At 47.3% G+C, this 20,763-nt stretch overlaps 2 protein-coding genes across 2 annotated transcripts in view; both read right to left on the bottom strand.

The window, feature by feature from the left end:
- Positions 1 to 1,507, bottom strand: part of LOC138097495 (O-acyltransferase like protein-like) — a 64,384-nt gene extending 62,877 nt beyond the window's left edge. The window contains exon 1 of the mRNA XM_068993673.1: positions 1,354 to 1,507. Coding sequence (XP_068849774.1) covers positions 1,354 to 1,507 — 154 coding nt within the window. The remainder of the gene's footprint in view (positions 1 to 1,353) is intronic.
- A 9,869-nt stretch (positions 1,508 to 11,376) lies between these two features.
- The window catches only part of ZNF532 (zinc finger protein 532), a 110,043-nt gene continuing 100,656 nt past the window's right edge, over positions 11,377 to 20,763 (bottom strand). The window contains exons 9-11 of the mRNA XM_068993732.1: positions 16,560 to 16,672; positions 13,943 to 14,090; positions 11,377 to 12,044 (exon numbers count right to left, since the gene is read on the bottom strand). Coding sequence (XP_068849833.1) covers positions 11,550 to 12,044; positions 13,943 to 14,090; positions 16,560 to 16,672 — 756 coding nt within the window. The 3' untranslated portion in view covers positions 11,377 to 11,549. The remainder of the gene's footprint in view (positions 12,045 to 13,942; positions 14,091 to 16,559; positions 16,673 to 20,763) is intronic.

Here is a 20,763-nt window from a genome sequence, read left to right as displayed (position 1 = left end):
AGGGCGTTGGGAATGCATTAGAATGAAACTCAGTTACAATACCAGATTGTAGTATTCGTCTATTAACTGATGGTCCTCTACCCCACTTATATACATCAATCAGCTCTTTCGTGGACCGTTCGACTTTGGGACACTTCTATAACTAAAAAAAAAAATAAGGTTTCAGTTTTCATGTGCCTACAGATGGAACATCAAAGGTGCATGGCTAGAGCAACGGAAGAGATAAAGCGCTAACGAGGCTGTGACTAACGATGCCGATACCTCCCTCCATCGCACCACCAGGACTCATCGCACCCTTCTGGGTTTTCTTGGCCAGCTTATTTGGCCTGTGTTTGTCAGAATGTTCCCTGTCAATATCACCAAGTATTACAGAAAAACATAATCAACTCCAAAATAAAACTTGCAGATGGTTATTGAATCCATCAGATTCCTATTACCCTATCATTTCATTAACTACAAGAACATATGATTTGAAGTAATTGCTTCAAGTCATGTGCTGTTTTCAATTACTCAATATTAGATCAAAACTTTTGTTTATCTTTATAATGTATATTATGTTCCTATTTGGATTTCCCAATACAAAGTAAATTATTCATGTGTTAAATGGAAATGAAAATTGCCGTGAGAATGTTTCTGGCTTTGGAAAAAGTGAGTTTTTACATTTTTCCTCCTTAGTGGTTTACATCAGCATCAAGAAGGGATCATTCTCCTGGAGAGGTTATCCCACTGGAAATGAAGTCTGATTTCTTGCCACTTTCTGGCAGGGATGTATATGTCCCTTTAGCTGTGAAAATAATTCTGGAAAACTAACAAAAAATAAAATTACTGCAGCCTGCTGCCCATCCATATCACATGCAAAGAGGTCTGGCTACAATCAAACTTATTATACACAATCTGAGCCAATACGTTCACCAAAATACTCCTCAGAATTTACCATCAAACATATAATGGGCAGAGCCTGTTTCCTAAATAGTGAAGCAATTCTTTATCGAATGCAGACTAAATGTCTAGAGAAAGAAGTAAACCAAGCTACCTCATACAGTGGTGAAATGTTATCAACTTCAAAAATAGTGAACAGCATCATACAATTTACAAATAATCTTCATCTCATTGAGAAACTGGTCCTCATGAGATTCCTTCTGGCTGGAATTAATACCACTCTCTCTAGTGCCTTCTGCAGTTAAAATTCCTTCTTCCTTCTTGATTCCTGGTGCAAACTGTAAATTGAGCATCTCTTCTCTTTCCTATTTGGTCCTGGGTTTTTAATTCTCAAGAGCTTTTCTAGAACATCTCAAGTCCAAACCTGTCTGCCCCATGTTCAGCTACCCAACGGGCCAGGAAAAACCTACTTACTTCTTAGAGCATATTCTTTGGGCTCCACTGAATTCAGATCAGAAAGGAATTCTTCAACGTCCTGCATGCACTTGAGAGAAACATTTCTTGCGGGAAAAACAAAAGGCAGTTGAGATTGCAAAGAGAGCAGACGAAGCAGCAGAGTCAGGGCCATCTTCCGTGAAGACCTTCGCCTGCCAGGGCCAAGTTTCCCTCCTAGACAAAACCTGCATTTATGAACACCAGACTACAACGTGTTGGGAGGAAACGTGACATTCTCGCGCCTTGACGTGCAGAGACAAGCTGTGTCTCCTCTGCCACCTGCAAAGCGGCCGCATTGAACAAACCATGGAAACCGATTTGTGTATGACTTGTTAATGTTGAGTAAAATCACCCTGTTGATGTGGGGGCCGCTGACCACCTGGCTTCCTTTAGTTATGCAGATTAACATTGCCAGTTACTAGGGACCAGCCTAGACTTTCTCGCGTCAGATGCCTATGTACATCTCTGGGTTTAACAAATAAACAAATGGAGGAAGTGAGGTGGCAGGATTGGGTTTTTATCCAAGAACGAGTGTGAATCCAGTCTATGGAAAGTTCAGGAAATGCTAAGCAAAGATGGGCTTCTGCGTCATCATCTGGGCATTTTCTGCATCTGTTAATATGTTTGCCGGATTTGAAAGCCGCAAGTGGGAGTAATGAACCTCCCCACGGAAACACCCGGTATTTCGGTAGGACAAATAAACACCCACTTCATCCCAGGGGGCTTAGGACGCACATCCGACGAAGCCAGCGATGCTGGAAAAAGACCATGGTGACTGCGTTCATCTACCTTAAAAAAACATGCAATGTGTGGATCTGGATTTCTCATGGTATAGATACTTTCTTTCTAGGAAGTCTGTCCTTAAATAATAACCTCTCTAAGTGAAAGTCAGTCGTGTCCAGCTCTTGGTGACCCCCTGGACGGTAGCCAGCCAGGCTCCTCTGTCCACGGGATCCTCCAGGCAAGAATACTGGAGTGGGTAGGAATTCCCTCCTCCAGGGGGTCTTCCCAACCCAGGGGTCGAACCTGCGTCTCAAGTCTCCTCATTGTCAGACAGGCTCTTTACCACTAGCGCCGCCTGGGAAGCCCGTCTGACCTATAGTAGGCCCTTAATACACAGTGGCTATTGTGGGGATTTATTATTATTCTGTTATGGTTATTGATCTAAAGAACAAAGATTCAGGCGCAGAAGCAGTTAAAGTGATACAGGGCGAATAGTTCCTTGGAGAAAAACAGATCATTAGCTCCAAGTTACAAAAGGACAGTTTTGAAACAGTGGAGAGTTTTCTCGTCAAAACTACCCAAAGATGAACTGGGCTCTTTCCAGTGGTAGAGAGGTGTCTGCCCTTGGAGGTATCCAAATATTGACTGAGCGCTAGATGAGAGTGTTATCGATGAGATTTATTCATCAAATGGTCTTTTTTAAAAATCACCTTTAAGGTCTCTGACCTTGAAACCCTCTGAGTCTACCTTCAAAATTATTTTCTGCTGTGAATACACTGACTGTTACTATGCGCCCGGGAGACTGTTCTGAAATTGAAGTGGAAGCTGAAATGTCAGTGCAAAACATGAAGGAGAACACCCAATCTGGAACTACACAGAGGAAGCAAGAACTTGGACTGAAAAATGGACCTAATTTGGCACCAGAAACCAGAGTCGAAGCTGTTCCCTTTCCCCATCTGTAAATGCATGAAAGCATGCAATCAGCCTACTTCAGCTCTTTCCTCGTATTACATCAGCGCTCTTGAGTAATAAACATTCGTGTTAAAGGTCTCAATTCCATGTGCGTCTCCTGTGCTTAACACTTTCAATGTTAAAAAATAAATAAATAAAAGGCAAAGAAGGGGAGGGTTGAAAATACTGGAGGTTTAGGAATTCGGATATTTAAGAATGATTAAGCAGAAAAATCTCTCAAGCCTGGATTTATTTCCACATCAGTTGTTGACATTGTATAGTCCTAGAAAATATGAAATCACCTTTTAGAATTCAGTGTGAAGTGTTCCATCCTTTGTCAATAGAGGGGGAAATCTAATGAGCAGAATACATATCCAGATTTTAATCAGTAATAAAAACCACCTAAATGATCTTTCAAAATTCCACGTAAAAAAAAGAGAGAATCTCACTTTTCAAGACCTTTATAATGTTTTCCCAACTCTTAAGAAATAAAATTTTGAGTAATCAAGCTTCAAGGAGACTCAGCTGTTCTTTGAAGATGTTTTAAGCACCTGTTTTCCACATGGCACCCTGCTGGGCATAAAGATAGGACATGAAAATAAAGAATGCCTTCCCTTCCTGAAAGCACACCTCTATCATTTCCCAAGGCGGCGGCTATCACTGGCTGGTGCTGTTGTTAATGCCGCTGCCATTGGACTCAAGAAGCTGGCTCAATGGACATGAGTTTGGGTAAACTCCAGGAGTTGGTGATGGACAGGGAGGCCTGGCGTGCTGTGGTTCATGGGGTCGCAAAGAGTTGGACACGACTAAGCGACTGAACTGAACTGAATACTGGAGTGGATGGAGTGGACAGCTGTTCCCTTCTCCAGGGGATCTTCCTGACTTAGGGATTAAACCTGTGTCTCCTACATCCTCTGGGAATGTCAAATCAACTATACTTCTGTAGGATATTAAAATGAAATAACTGACATTGTCGTGTTGCTAGGATAGTGTCTTATTAAGAGGGAGGGACAAGCTTAAGCTTCAACATGTCCCACCATGAGCGGACCCTTGGGGCCAAGATTATCGGTGCTTCCTGGAAGGCAGACTGGTTCCCAGCTGGGCAGAGATGCCGAGCAATGTCCACATTCTTTCCTCCCAGGTCCTGGTTCTCCCCTCTTCCTGACCCACGAGCGCAGTGCTCTGTGGTTCCCCGTCTGCAGTCACCACGACCAGGGCCACCGTGCTACCACACGCGCACATTTAAACTGTCCCTACTTTCCTGCATCACCGACTCCAGAGTCAAAGCAAGAGCACCATTTTGACCAAGTGCTGGTCATCCCATGCCTGAGGTTAGGCTGCTGGGGGTCAGGGAGGGTGACCTTCTGGTTTCGGGAGTAGGAGGCAAGATCCATCTCTCAGAGGTTCACACCGTGGTAGATTCCCAGAAAGGAATCAGATGCTGAACTGATGCAATCAAGACAAATGTCCATTACCCCTGCTTAGAGATCTGTCTTGTACGCTTTCCAGACGGGGTCGTTTCCTCCGACACAGGCAACTCTTTCTCCTGACTCACATCAACTTCACACCATCCTCTCCAATCGGGGGCTCTATGCCTTCCTTGTTCATTTTTTTTTTTTTTCTTTTCCAAAAAAAAAGATGTTTCTTCTCCAGAAATAACCAATCCAATTAAACCTGACTTGAAGATCAGACAATTGCTGTTGTGCTAAATCCTCCCTTTCTGGAACCTAGTTGGAAGTGTGATAGGGTGGACTCTAATTTTAGAGTTCCCCTAGGTAAAAATATCATCTTGCAAAGAACTGTGTTTAGAAACAAACTTGCCATGGTAGTGAAATTTACAATTATAACTAAGGAAAGCCCAAGGATAGCAGCTTACAATCAAATAGAAAAGCACATTAAATAATCAGTTCCTTTAAATACCGTGAAACATAAATAGCGTTGCTTTAGGAGTCAAAACTAACCCCATAAGTTTAATTTGGAAACATGTTTTCTGGGAAAAGCTCTTCTGTTTCCTTAAGTAAAAATAACCAGTAGGGCCAGGGCATAATTCCAGGGCAAACCTGGAGAGGAAATTGGTACAAAAGGTAGATATGTAATCCACAGTCCTGGTTCCAGCTGCCAGCTTCCCTATAGGGGGTGAAACGTGCGTGGTGCAGAGCACGCCCTCCTGATCTGTGATCCTAATCTTGTCTCCCACCCCAGCGCCCATCCGCCAAGCGTCCTTGTGTCCCACCCTGTGCCCAGCACACTGACATTGCAGAATATGACTGTGTCTCCTTGTTTTCTGGCTTTTATTCTGTTTTCACCAGTGGCAGGAGCAGGCTGGAAACTGTTGAGCGTGAAGCGGAAGCTTCTCCGTAATTTCTTTCCCACCACTCTTACTTGGCTGTGACTATGGCTCTCGTTCTCTGTGACCCTCGACATCCTTTGTTCCAACCTAGTATACAGTCCCTTCCTTAATTACGATAAAAGTAAAGCTTTTCTAGTGTGGCATTTGCGTTCTGCTAGGACCCTAGTTCACACAGGACCCGGATGCTGGACACCCCCAGGTCTCCCTTTCTAACAAAGGCAGCAGACATAAATGAACAGACTTCCAGCAAAACACAGGCCAAGGTGATGAAACGTTCATCATCCAGTGTGTTGAGTCTTTACTAAAATGTTCACCCAAAGCTACAGGGACTGTAGGGAGGGGAAACGGATGTCAAAAGAGAATGCTCTCTGTTACCGCAAAGACTGACAGTAGCCAAGTCTCAAATTTGACCTTACACACAGACCATGTGGATCGAGGCCAGGCTGTTCAGAATCAGTGCTTTGGGAGTCATGCTGACTACAGAATTCACACCAGCTAGTCCAGAAGCTTCTAGCACCAGGAAGAGAGGCTCTTTGCAGAGAAATAAGCTCACGTTTCATATCCCAAAGGTTTAAGATTAACTCTGTAGGAATGTGAGGTTCCTCACTGCAAAAAGAAACTCAAACAAGAAAGTTTCAAGAATCCATTTAAGGACTTCCTTGGTGGTTTAGTGGATAAGAATCCACCTGCCAATGCGGGGGACATGGGTTTTATCCCTGGTCCAGGAAGATTCTGCATGCCGCCGAGCAAAGCCCATGTGCCACAGCTACTGAGTCCTCGCTCTCGAGCTAGTGAGTCCTCGCTCTCGAGCTAGTGAGTCCTCGCTCTCGAGCTAGTGAGTCCTCGCTCTCGAGCTAGTAAGTCCTCACTCGCGAGCTGCCGAGTCCTCGCTCTCGAGCCCCGAGCCAAAATGACCTAGGGCAGGTGCCGAGTGCAGCTGCAACTACCGAAGCCCACACGCCTAGAGCCTGGGCTCCGCCACAAGAGAACCTCCCACGATAAGTCCATGCACTGCAACCAAAAAATAAGTAAATTTTAAAAAAGAAAGTAACTCTATAACGAGTCTTTAAAAAAAAAAAACAAACCATTTAAGCAAAGACTGAACTGTGCAGGAGGAGAAGTCAAGTTTTTAAGCTAACTACAGGTTCCTTATTCAGAAGATGTACACTTAAAAGGAAGGGCCACAGTCTGGTATCTTATAGCATCTCATTGGCTGTGTGTGTGTGTGTGTGTGTGTGTGTGTGTGTGTGTGTGTGTAACTAAATGGCATAAAGAACACCCACATTTGATACACCCCTCTTTATTTTCAGACCCATTCTTTGGGATAAATGGTTTCTTTAAGGCATATTTTATTTTATAAAGTTCTTTAAACACAACTTTCACCTTCCAAGAAGGCATTAAAAAAAAAAAAGTACTCATGGCATGATGGTTATGAAATATATAAACTTTTTCAGCCAAACTTTTCAATAGGAAATTTCCATTGGTCAAAGATGCTGGGATGGATCCTGGGATGGAACTCACTAGCTTACTGACCCTGAAGAGAGGTGCCCATCAGTGCTTTGGGGTAGACCAGTTGTTCTTTGGAATCTGTACTGCAGCAGGACTCAGGAATTTGAAGAAAATGTGGCGGGAAGCAGTTGTCTATGCCATGGATGCTAAGCCTACGTCATCCTTTGCTTCATTTTATGTTTTACCACCTTGCTGGCATTCTTCTTTATGTATTGCTAAGGCGCTTCAGTCGTGTCCGACTCTGTGCAACCCCATAGACAGCAGCCCACCAGGCTCCACCGTCCCTGGGATTCTCCAGGCAAGAACACTGGAGTGGGTTGCCATTTCCTCCTCCAATGCATGAAAGTGAAAAGTGAGAGTGAAATCGCTCAGTCATGTCCGACTCTTAGCGACCCCATGGACTGTAGCCCACCAGGCTCCTCCATCGATGGGATTTTCCAGGCAAGAGTGCTGGAGCGGGGTGCCACTGCTTTCTCCTCTTTATGTATTACTGCTACTCAATTATTGATAAAAATCACTCAATCACACACATTCATTCAAACAAAAACTAACCTTGAATGGATATCTAATGTTCAAGCTCACCTTCCCTATAAACAGCTCTTCATCTTTGCTTCTATATTTCTATGTAAGTAGTCCACACCTTGAAATAAATCTCTTTTCTGTTCATTAAAAAATCGCTTAGGTTAGAACTTCCACAGTCTCTTCTCTGTATCCTGCGGCGTGGAATTCATGTCCATCCTCCTCCTGAAGCGCTCCCTACGACTGCAGCCTCTTTCTAAGCCTCCTGCCTCCACCCTGAGCGGAGTCCTCAAGGCCACGTGGCCCACTGTGTAGCTACACCGATTTAAACTCTTCCCGGGATGGCCATTTAGGCTGTGCCAGCATTTCCAGTCTTCTGCCTTCTGGGCACGAGGTGGGACCGCACTTCTCTGCCTCCTTGTCGTGAGCCGGGACTGTGTGACTGGCTTCGGCAGTGAGACGGGCATTTGTCCCTTCTGGGCCCGAGCATCCAACCGCACTTGCCTTCTGCCACAACACCCGGCAGCTTTCGTTCAAAGTGGAGCCTTGGAGAAACATCTGGGCAAGAAATGTCTCGCTGTAAGTCATTAAGATGAAAGGTTATAACCACAGCACAGCCTAACTTAATACTGCTCGATACATTCTCCCACAATCCTTCCTAAGCACTGCTACCAGTTCATCTGGTATCACTCCCCTGTCCAAATACTTCATCTTGATCAGAGTACAACCCCCTGGATTGTCATTCAAAGTTTTTTTACAGCTTGGACCCAGCCTACTCTTGCCAGCCCCACCCCTTCCTCACCAACAGAGGAAGTGGGATTCCTAAAAATTCATGGAATGTGCCCCAGTTACAACTAGCATAAAATGGGCAAAACTCATAAGCCCCAATGCGGATTTTTTGCTCAGCATCCACCATGTTAATCCATACTTTCATGTCTTTCACCGATAGCTATAAAATTTCCACTGGATACGGAAATGGCAACCCACTCCAGTATTCTTGCCTGGACAATTCTGTGGGCAGAGGAGCCTGGCAGGCTACAGTCCTTGGGGTCAAAAGAGTTGGGAACAACTTAGCAAGTAAACAACAATTCTCTGTACTGGCTCTCCCCAATTCTACTCCCCCTTTCTGGAACTATTAAACTCATTGTAGTCGACCATGTCATCTCCAACTATCTGTGACCCCATCGACTGTAGCCCACCAGGCTCCTCTGTCCATGGGATTTCCCAGGCAAGAATACTGGACTAAGTTGCCATTTCCTTCTGCCAGGAGATCTTCTCAACCCAGGGATGGAACCCATGTCTCCTGCACCGGCAGGGAGACTCTTCACTGCTGAGCCACCAGGGAAGCCCATCAAACCTGCTTCTGTTATCTTTCCAGACTCCTAGCCTCCTTCATGTATTTCATCTCCTTATCTCTGTGCTGCGTCCTAGGGGGTTTCTTCACAATCCATCTTCCAGCTCATCAATTCCCTCTCAGTCGAGCCATCCAGGCTACAGCCTGGGTACTGGTTGTTTCTATAATGATTTACCCTTGGCCGTCCTCGTGGCGGCACGGGCTTTTCTCTGGTTGCAGCGTGTGGGCTCCTCTTGGTGCAGAGCACGGGCCCGAGGGCACCCAGGCTTCAGCGGTCATGGCACAAAGGCCCGGGAGTTGGCTCATGGGCTCCAGAGCAGAGGCTCAGCAGATGCGCCGCACGGGCTTGGCTGCTCTGCAGCACATGGGATCTTCCCAGACCAGGGGTCAAACCTGTGTCTCCTACGTTGGCAGGTATTCTTTACCACGGAGCCGCCAGGGAAGACCCTGGGTACTGCTTTCCTACTCTGGATTTCAGCTTCTTCATTGTGCGACCTCTGAACATTTAAAAACCTTTCTTCATTGCTCAACTAGGCATTCTGTAGATGCCAATTTCGTATCACCAAGCATGCTTGGGTATTTGAGTAGATAAGACTCCCAGGTTACCTTAGAAAAGCCATAGCGCCACAGACAAAAATTCTAGTATCGTGTTTTGCAAATACTTTTTATTTGTTGAATAAAGGAGTATCTGTCGATATGTCCATAAACACAGAGAGCGAGCACTAGATTTAGACCAAGAATATCTGGGATCTAATACGCAAAGCCGCTTACCAGCTACGAGGGCTCAGGCCAAGAACGTAAACCTGAGCTCAGCTTCCTCGACTGTAAAACTAGGCTATTAGGACCCGTGCAGCCCACCACACAGGTTTATTGCAAGGTTCAAATGCAGGACCAAATGAAAAGTGCTATGAATACAACTTAAGAGCAATGCAAGTATAAATATAACAAGTAACAGCAATGAATTTCAAGTTGAGGAGTACTGAACCACACCCTCGGGTATACCCACGTACTGATGGGAGTCGCTACAAAAGGGACACAAATAGCTGATTGCCAATGAGACGAACACGCTGCCCTTATTTACGGCAAGAATGCTGCAATAGCCCACAGCCCATCCCTGCTGTGAATCACTCCCTGAACTCCACGAAGATGTCAGAGACCCACCATCAAGAACGCTCTCACGAAAGCACGAGGGCCAAACGTCCCAGGTTTATTTACATACGTGAAACGTGATTAATACAGTTAGGGTAGGTGCGGTTAGTGCCTGACGCCTGACAGCAGCAAGACCTCTCGAGGGACCGGACATCGACTACAGTATATCATGCAAGTATATCTATATATACACAAAATAACTTTCCTTTTTTTAAAAAAAAAAGTACAAAACATGTTTAGGGATAAATACAAGATATAAAATGCAAAAGAAAACACGAAAACACAAAACCAAAAAAATATAACTCTCCCAGAGAACTATAAACATTTGGAAGGGACAGAGGAGTACCTCGGCTGCATTAAGAAGGCTGAACTACCCAATAGTAAAGGTACTTATTGAAATGGCTGAACTCAACCCATGTGGCTCAGTGCTGAAGGGAATGGCCGATGGCCACACGCCGGCTGCTGCAGCGGGAAGGTGGAAATTGTGCATCCCAAGTCTAAGTACCGGGACCTTTGGCAGTAGCACCCAGAACAGGAAACGCCAACTCTTTAGACAGCAAAGGGTTAAGTCAACTGTGATTTTTTTTTTTTCCTTTTCCTGTCAAGAGCCAGAGAAATACTTGATATTTTTAGTTGTGTTGTCGTTAATAGTTAATAAATTACATGACAAAAACGTTGACTATATAAATCTACTGGTCTAACGATGTGTTTGTAACTTTTACAGTAGTCCAGCCCTTTCTTCGCTTTAGCTCCTTGTGTTCTTTTAGAAGCCAGCCTTGCAAATCGGCCCAGGAAACTACCTGCTTGCTTTTCCCCTTTAGGAGAGGGAGCTTGCTTCCCCACTCTGAGATGGAATCCATCCATGTCTTTCCTTCCTGGATGTTTGGCTCCTGCTACCACCCCCTTGCTGGGAGGGAAGCGCCCTGCAAGGCGGCTTCCGACACACCGGGCCGGGAGGAGAGGCCACGCACCGGGTGGCGGCCCTAGCGGAGCAGGCACGTTGAGGATAGAGTGCTAAGACACTTAAAAGTCCCTAGTGTTTTTGAGACCTACAGTCACCTACGATTTATGTAGTGAATTCTAAAAATTAAAAACACTAAAAAAGGCCCTGTCGGAGCCTGTAATTAGTTAACCCATTCAAAATCGTGACGTACAAAATGGTTTATTGGAATTCAGGAACTGCCCCTGTTGCTAAGAACTCTGTTTTTAAAGAAACCGTACAAACAAGAAAAACTCTAACCCAAAACAAAAACAAAAAAATATATATATATAAAAAAAAAAGACAACCCAAGAACAAAACAAACAAAAATCTTCAAAACGTTGTCCACTAAATACTGATACAAACATGTAACAAAGTATAAAAAGTTATTCGTTTAAATATATACAAACTCTTTTCAACTCAAATACTGTTTTTAATACTTATGGAGGAAGGGGAGGAGGGCAGACAGGAGGAGGCAGAGAAGGGGAGGAGGGAGATATATTGCAACAGCCTGGACAGAACTGTTAACTCTGTGATACCGCCAACGTTGCGTAACAAAAACGTCTCTCTGCTTCCAATGTGGACCGGTGTGCGGGGTGGGGGGCGCTTCGCTGCTCGCGGGGGCGCGGAGGGTGGGGTGGCTATTTCTCCGCCGAGCTCACTCTTTTGGATTTGATGAAGGCCATGCCATGGGTCCGCATGTGAGCGTTTAAGGCAGCTTCCGTCTCGAACGTCTTTGCGCACACTTTGCACGTTCGGTCCGACACGGGGCCGTCGGCCGGCGCGTCCTCGGGCCCCGGCTGGTTCTCCGGCTGGTTCTCCTCGCCCGCCCCGTTCTGCTTGGCCGCCGGCTGCGGCTCCTTCAGTTTGTGGACGATGAAGAGGTGCCGCGACAGCGACACGTGCGACGTGTAGCACAGGCCGCACTCGCGGCACTGGTGGGAGGAGCCGTCCGACTTGTGCTGCGGGATGTGCTCGTGGAACTGCAGCAGGTTCTCCGTGGTGAAGCCGCACACGGCGCACTTGTGCACCTTGAACACGTTGATCTTCAGCTTCTTCAGGGGCTGCGTGATGGCCCCTCGGGGAGGGCGGAACTCTAGCACGGGCTCCTCCAGCTTCCGCTTTGGACTGGGAGCCTGGGAGAGGAAGACAGAACCGGTGAGGCACGGACAACCGCTCGTGGGCTCTGGGAGCTGGGGTGTGGGCTCCTTGCGGCTGTGTGGCCCCCGCCCCGCTCAAGGGTCACCCTTTCCCTCTGCCCCGCCAAGGCGAGCTCAGCACTAGGCTGACCCGACGTCCTGCAGGGAGGGGCTCAGCCGAACAAACAGGGCCCCGCTCTCGAGGGATGCAGCAAGAAACAGCGATGAGCAAGCCAGCCGAGCGTCACAGGGACAGCCTGAGCTGGGAGGTCACACCAGGAAAGGGGTCCCGCTGGGAGCTGGCCAGGGCAGCTGGGGGACCGGAGGCAGGCAGTGCGGCGGCAGCTGGGGACAGGGGAGAGCGGGGATGCGGCCAGGGAGAGGCGGGGCAGCGGGCTGAGCATCTCGTGGCAGAGTGTCCAGACCTGCTCCCTTCCTGAGGGTCAGATGCTGGGCCACCTGCGCCTCACTGGAGTCAGTGAGGGCCCTTTCCTGCCCACTCAGCCTCCTCAGACTCCTCCTCTGGCCCCTCAAATCCCTCCCCTCCAGCTCTCTAAAATCCCAAGCCAATGGACACCTTCTCCACGGCCATCTGGCTTTTCCACCTTGACCTAAAGCTGCCCCCTGCATGTACAGTCTTTAATTCCACCCCCGACCCCATCACTTGAGGGGAAGGATTACAATTTAATGCAACACTAGTCTGACTTGTATTTTGATTTCAATGACTAACTCCTTGAAAGCACACACGGGCTTTTCCCCAGGAACATTCCAGATGCAGCACGGTGCCAAAGACAGGACGGGTCTCTCAAATGTCTGCTGAACCACTGCCGCACTCCAACAGCACTTGGCACATGCGCGCTTTATACGCAGGCCAACAGCCATGCTGTTGCCTGCTCCAAGTTCACTATCCACTGACAAGAGCACGAATTCTTGACCTTAACCTTTCATCATTACAAACAGAAGCTAAACGGAATCAATTTTGATTAGGTACCTCTCACAACCAACACGTCAGCAATGCAAAGGAATCTAGATGAAAATAATTTCCGGGCTAAGACAACTTCCATGGGTCAACGTAAAACTTTAATTTTTATACGTAAGTAGACTGATCCCTAACTTCCCTGGTTGCTCAGCTGGTAACCTGTAATGCAGGAGACCCTGGTTCGATTCCTGGGTCGGGAAAATCTGCTGGAGAAGGGAAAGGCTACCCACTCCAGTATTCTTGGGCTTCCCTGGTGGCTCAGCTGGTAAAGAATCCGCCTGCAATGCGGGAGACCTGGGTTTAGTTCCTGGGTTGGGAAGATCCCCTGGAGAAGGGAAAGGCTACCCACTCCAGTATTCTGGCCTGGAGAATGCCATGAACTGTATCGTCCATGGGGTCACAAAGAGTCAGACACAACTGAGTGATTTTCACTTTCACTTTCAGATTGATCCCTAAAGCTGTATCTGGAAGGATACAGAAGAAATTTAATAAAGGTTGTGTGTGAAGTCACTTCAGTCGTGTCTGACTTTTTGTGACCCCATGGACAGTAGCCCGCCAGGCTCCTCAGTCCACAGGATTCTCCAGGCAAGAATGCTGGAGTGGGTTGCCACGCCCTCCTCCAGGGGATCTTCCCGACCAAGGGATCGAACCCGCATCTCCTGGGTCTCCTGCACTGGCAGGCGGGTTCTTTACCACTAGCACCATCAAGTTACCTCACCAAAAAAAAAAAAGTTACCTTTAAGAGCAAGATGAAAACTGAGGCTGGCTGAGTGCAGAGAGTGTGTTCCCACTACTTGACAGCTTTGTGCACTGGCTGAATTTTTTAAATCGTATAACCGTAGAGAAATTTTAGTGCAAAAAGAAGGAGAAAGCAAGTCAGCAACATCACTGGAGCAAGAGCGCCTGCAACTCTGACCTTGGCGTCTTCTTTCGTCTCCGTCTCCTCCTCATTGGTGGCCTCCGTCATTTCCTTCAAGTCGGGATCCTTAATGCCGTGCATGAGCTGTATATGTTTCTCCAGCATCAACCGTTTCGTGAAGGTGCGCCTGGAGTCTGGACAGTGCCTGTGGGGGAAAGACAAGGAAATAACCTACTTGCTATGGAAAGGCTCAGTGAGGAACGTGCTCACTACCGAAGCCCTCAGTCGGCCCAGAGAGGCCAGGGTGGTCCTGCAGATACCAATGGTCCAAAGTGCAAGAGCAGTGTTGCTATGAATCATCATTTCCAGTGTGAATTAAAAAAAAAAAATTATAAAGTGCGGCAGCTTTTGTTAAAAATTTTCTATCATAAATGAACTCATGGTTGTGGGGAAGGGGCGAGTGGAAAGGGACAGTTAGGGGCCTGGGGAAGGTCATGAACACACGGCTCTGTTTAAAGCGGATAACCCACAAGCATGACCTGTAGAGCACAGGGAACTCTGCACAGCGCTGGATGGCAGCCTGGACGGGAGGGGAGTCTGGGGGAGAGTGGAGTCCTGAGTCCCTTTGCTGCTCACTGGAAACTGCCGTCACACTCTTAAGCTATACTCTTAACTCTTAACCACTATAATTTGGTTATACCCAAATGCAAATTGGTTTTGGTGTTTTAAAAAAAAAAAAAAGGAAAAGGGTTTTTTTTCTACCAGTTTTTGTGTTCTTATAGCACCAGCCCAATTTGGTTCAGACAGGGCATTTATTTTCTGAGTTTGGTTAAAGTATGACTTTGTAATTCTAGATGGCTGTGATTTTAACATGGAGAACACTAAATCTCAAAAGTTTTCTTTCCAGTGACTCAGAGTGTTCCCTCAGAATTTACGTCACGAGACGCTTTAACAGGAAGCAAGTCCCTGCCTGACTTCTTCACGCCGGTGCTACCAAGATTTCCGCTCACTCTGTGTGACACAGACAAGACAGACTTGTCTCCCGTCAACTTCTCATCAAAGCACAAATGCAATAATATGCCTGGTTAGGACCACAGCGCGCAAATACATTTCTTCAGTCGGTCGATTAAAAGGCAGAAAACTGAACAAATATCCAAAATAGGTCAATGATTTCAGTTTTCATTTCAGCTTGTGCATTTCCCCCCTATAAGTTACGATGACAGCTTTCCTTTGGGAAGATATGAATCTATCATTTTCTTAAACAGGCCGAAACCGGTAAGCAGAAATTCACGACCATGGCAATTGCAATTATGGTCTCTCTCCAGCCAGACATACGCATAACCACTGCAGGGAAGGGAGATGGAAAGATCCTCACGGCTTATGCAGAACCAAGTTCGCTGTCCTCAGAAAAGCTTCTGAAACTCCTACAAGAAAGAGTGGCTCCAGCTCTGATGATTTCACATTAGAGACCCCCTACAGGACAGCACCGGGAGCCAGCACCCATACCAGAGAACAAAGGAAACAAGCTGGGCGACCCGGGCATTTTACCGCCTTCCAGGGACTCCATGGGGACAGGAGCCAGCCTTTGGGCAGAAGGACTCTGCCGTCCACACCCCTCCTAGAATCACTGGCTCCATCACCACAGTCTCGGCACAGACTGTACTTAGAGAATGTTCTCATCGCTCCAAAAGCACTGCCAGCTTCAGGTCCGCGGAAGGAGGGGCCCTGTCTTCCTACCCCAGAGACTCTTCCTGACTCACCAAAATACCGCAAAGCCCAGCAACCTGGCAGCTGACCTCCCTGAGTCCCCCGAGCCACACGGGACATGGACCTGCGTCCATCACGGCCACATCCTGGCTACACGGCTTTGGTGCCGCTTCATGCTTCTTTATGAAAAGCGCCTTAGAGTCAGTAACCCTGTCATACCACCTCCCTTCAGGGTGCTCTGACTGAGTGGGTGAAAAAGCTTTCTCGCTAAGAACAATGTAACAACTTCTGCCTTTATATACCCAGAGGTAGCCCCCTGGATGGTCCCCTCGGTGGGCTGGCCCGCTCGGTTCCTCTGGCCTTTCTCCAACAACATTAGTGGACACGAAGGACGTGCTGAACCCAAGGGACAAATGTCCAGCCCAGGACTGACCCCACGACCAGCCCCGGTCTGAGCCCGAGTACAATGACCAGCCCAGCCGGCCTGACTCAACTGCCGGCAACTCAACTGTGTGTAGGGAACCAAAGAGCATTTCCTTCAGCTGAGTCCCTACCTGCCTGCAAGTCACTGTGCCAAAGTCTCAGTAATGAAACCACAAATCTCTGCTTAACAGAGAGCACAGGTGGGACTTCCCTGGCAGCCCAGGGCTTAGGGCTCTGTGCTCTCACTGACGGAGCCCAGGTTCAATCCCTGCTCAGGGAACTAAGACCCTGGCCACAAGCTGCTCGGCAAAAAAAAAAAAAAAAAAAGGCACAGGTAAGAACAAGCAAAGCCTGGGCAAGGCACCGCTCCTTTAAATTTTCATCTTGTCAAAGTGCTACAAACCAAGCAAGAACGGCCTGCCAGAAGAAAACATGATTAAAGAAAGGACACCCACACGCGGGGCGCGGAGGCTGGGGAAATGGGAAGCGCCTTCGGGCACTCCCGCCCGCCCGCGGCGCCGACCCGTTAGGAGCCGGGACTTACGAGCAGGTGTAAACTTTCCTGATGCCTTTGTGCTTGATCCGGTTGTGACGGCAGAGACTGTGGGACGAGCTGAAGGACTTGTCGCACTGGCGGCACGGGTGTTTCTTCATTTGCTTTATCAGGAGAGAAGAGGGACAGTCACCGGAGAGAACAAAACGGAAACGCCTGACGAGCTAAAGACTGTAACCGGCTGGGTATCACTACCGGTTAGCCATACATTAACAAGACTAAGAGATTTTTTTTCAATTTTTTTTATCGAAGTATAGTTGCTTTACAATGTTGTGTTAGGTTCTGCTGAACGGCAAAGTGAGTCAGCTGTACGACTCTTAAACACGCAACAGAAGGGGCCGCCAGGGCTGGGGTTATCATGGGGAAACTCGGTTATAGCCATTTAGAAATATAAGCTAAGTAATACTCTAGCCAAACTCAGAAAATAAATACCCAATCTACATTAAATCTCTCATTTCTAGAGAACAGAACACACTATCATAAGGCTATTTTTTTTTTCTCAAAAACACTTATGATGGGAAAAAAGAAAAAAACATGATTCTGATTCAACACAAACACCCAGACAGCTGAAATGAAAACATGACGTTGATTTTCTTTGCATAAAAGATGTTATTTTTAGAAGGCAGATAACCTAGAAAAACACAATTCTTTAGTAGATACCAAATAAAGCCATTATTTCATTTACTATATCCAGAAAGAATCTGTTTCCTTCTCCAATATGCCATTTAAAATCTCTGGCTAATTTTAAGCACTTTTAGCTTTCCCCCCTAATAACTCATTATTCTGTACATAAGGAAAGAGAAAATTTTTCCAAGAAAAATTTTTAAATGATACCATTTGATTGTCTCAAGAACACAAGTGTGAGACCACTCTGGGGAGCGTGCCTGAGGGTGTATGTGGAGTGAGTTGGTGTACAAGCGTGCATTTGTGTCCTGGGGGCTGGGGGCACACTGAACGACCGAGAGAGAGCTATTAAGAGATATCTCAACATCAAAGTGAAAAGTTTCCCACCTCAGCTAAGACATCATTATGTTAACTCAACAGATTCCCATGTGCAACCTTTGAAGCAAAATCAGTGACTTATCTTTAAAACCAAATTCTTTAGGCATGTATGCACTGCAGTCTGGAATTAACATCACATCCCAAGGAAATGAAATTAAGAAAGAACGCAACAGAATTTGGCTCAGCCTCCTTAAAACTAAGGATGGAGTAGGGATTAAGTTCTCCCAAGAAACTCTGTTACTCTTTGGCCGTCAGAAGAGATAAGCAAGCAGTTGCGACCTATTTGATAAAGAAATTATCCGTCTTTTTAAAAAATATTTTTACGTTAATCACCTGGCAAACACATCCTCACTCTAGCTGGCGAGGAAATGAATTCAAGGCAGCTGAGAGTCTGGCTCTGGAGGCCCAGGTGGGCCAGCACCTTTGCCCACCTCTCGTGAACCATGTGATGGGGCATTTCCCGACCTCATGAACACCCACCCTCTGAGCGGTTGGGGGGGTCACAGCGGTGATGCCCTCCGAGAGGGCGCTGGAGGGGGCGGCGCGCTGAAGGGCTAGCACAGTGCCTGGGACCAGAGAAAGCCTCAACACGCGCTGTTTTATTAACAGCAGGAAAGCTACACATCCAAGCTTCATTTGTTAAAAAGCGCCTTTTATTATTTAAAAGCAAATTCCCTGGTGGTAGCAGTGCTTAGGACTCCACACTTTGACTGCTGAGGGCCTGAGTGTTCAATACCTGGTTGCGGAAATAACATCCGTCAAGACTCGAGGCAGAGCCAAAGAAACAGCAAAGCACTGTGATGGACATGATGGACACGGCCCAGACAAAGGCCAAGGCGCAAGTTCCTTCTCCAAGTTAAAGATGAAAGTGGTACCATGGTGTCCCGGGGAGCCTAGTGGTAAAGAACCTTCCTGCCAGGGCAGGAGATGAAAGAGGTGTGGGCTCGGGCCCTGGGTTGGGAAGATCCTCTGGAGAAGGAAATGGCACCCTGCTCCGGTATTCAAGGCCTGGAAAATACCATGGATGGAGGAGCCTGGCAGGCTACAGTCCACAGAGCCTCAAAGAGTCGGACACGACTGAGCACACCCACTTACATACTTCGTATTGTTTTCCTAAGCACATCCCAGGGTTACATGCATATGTATCATACCTCCCAGAATGCAAGAGCGATCTCTGGGGGGAAAGAGAGAGACGAGGGAACAAAGCAAGGAACCAGCGAGCACCTGAGACACCCTGCCCCTTCAACTCCATACAAATGTTGCTCACATTAAATAGACCATCTCCAGTCTCTTGGGGAGAAGGCAATGGCAGCCCACTCCAGTACTCTTGCCTGGAAAATCCCATGGGTGGAGGAGCCTACAGTCCATGGGGTCGAGAAGAGTCAGACATGATTGAGTGACTTCACTTTCACTTTTCACTTTCATGCATTGGAGGAGGAAATGGCAACCCACTCCAGTGTTCTTGCCTGGAGAATCCCAGGGATGGGGGAGCCTGGTGGGCTGCAGTCTATGGGGTCGCACAGAGTTGGACACGACTGAAGCGACTTAGCAGCAGCAGCAGCAGCAGTCTCTTGAACTAGCACATGGACCCAGAGAAGGAAGAAGAAGCTCCCTTTAGAATAAAACCAGGAACAGTCGGTTATGAATAATTCTATGTTTCAAAAAGGTTTTTTAAAAAATCTAATTTCTGTTAAATTTTTGTACATGTAAGATGGAATGGGAATACCAGACCACCTAACCTGCCTCTTGAGAAATCTGTATGCAGGTCAGCAAGCAACAGTTAGAACTGGACATGGAACAACAGACTGGTTCCAAATAGGAAAAGGAGTACGTCAAGGCTGTATATTGTCACCCTGCTTATTTAACTTCTCTGCAGAGTCCATCATGAGAAACGCCGGACTGGAAGAAACACAAGCTGGAATCAAGATTGCTGGGAGAAATATCAATCACCTCAGATATGCAGATGACACCACCCTTATGGCAGAAAGTGAAGAGGAGCTAAAAAGCCTCTTGATGAAAGTGAAAGAGGAGAGTGAAAAATTTGGCTTAAAGCTCAACATTCAGAAAACGAAGATCATGGCATCCGGTCCCATCATTTCATGGGAAATAGATGGGTAAACAGTGCAAACAGTGTCAGACTTTCTTTTTTTGGGCTCCAAAATCACTACAGATGGTGACTGCAGCCATGAAATTAAAAGATGCTTACTCCTTGGAAGAAAAGTTATGACCAACCTAGATAGTATATTCAAAAGCAGAGACGTTACTTTGCCGACTAAGGTCCGTCTAGTCAAGGCTATGGATTTTCCAGTGGTCATGTATGGATGTGAGAGTTGGACTGTGAAGAAGGCCAAGCGCCGAAGAATTGATGCTTTTGAAGTGTGGTGTTGGAGAAGACTCCTGAGAGTCCCTTGGACTGCAAGGAGATCCAACCAGTCCATTCTGAAGATCAACCCTAGGATTTCTTTGGAAGGAATGATGCTAAAGCTGAAACTCCAGTACTTTGGCCACCTCATGAGAAGAGTTGACTCATTGGAAAAGACTCTGATGCTGGGAGGGATTGGGGGCAGGAGGAGAAGGGGACGACCCAGGATGAGATGGCTGGATGGCATCACCGACACGACGGACGTGAGTTTGAGTGAACTCCGGGAGTTGGTGATGGACAGGGAGGCCTGGCGTGCTGCGATTCATGGGGTTGCAAGGAGTCAGACATGACTGAGTGACTGAACTGAACTGAACTGAAGATAGACAATGTTAAGATCACCTGGGAGACTCAAAACACAAGACATCTTTCCAAAAGCAAGACAGGGGCTTTCCTGGTGGCTCAGTAGTAAAGAATCATCCTACCAATGCAGGAGACACAGGTTTGGCCCCCGTCTGGAAAGATCCCACACGCCGCAGAGCAGCCAAGCCCCTGCAGCACAAGGACTGAGCCTGGGCTCCAGAGGCGGGAGCCGCACAGACTGAGCCTATGCGAAAAAAGGATTGAGCCCGTGCTCGAGAGCCCGGGAGCTGCACGGACTGAGCCTGCGCTCCAGAGGCAGGAGCCACACGGACTGAGTCTGCTGCAGCCACCACTGAGCCCTGGAGCCGGCTCTGCAACAAGAGGCCACTGCAGGGAGAAGCCTGAGCGCCACGGTGAAGGGGAGCCCCGCTCCCCGCAACCAGAGAAAGGCCCTCACAGAGGGCCAAGAGC

Source organism: Capricornis sumatraensis, chromosome 21, assembly GCF_032405125.1.
Source record: "Capricornis sumatraensis isolate serow.1 chromosome 21, serow.2, whole genome shotgun sequence".
Lineage (NCBI taxonomy): Eukaryota > Metazoa > Chordata > Mammalia > Artiodactyla > Bovidae > Capricornis > Capricornis sumatraensis.
This window is presented reverse-complemented; position numbering and strand designations above follow the sequence as displayed.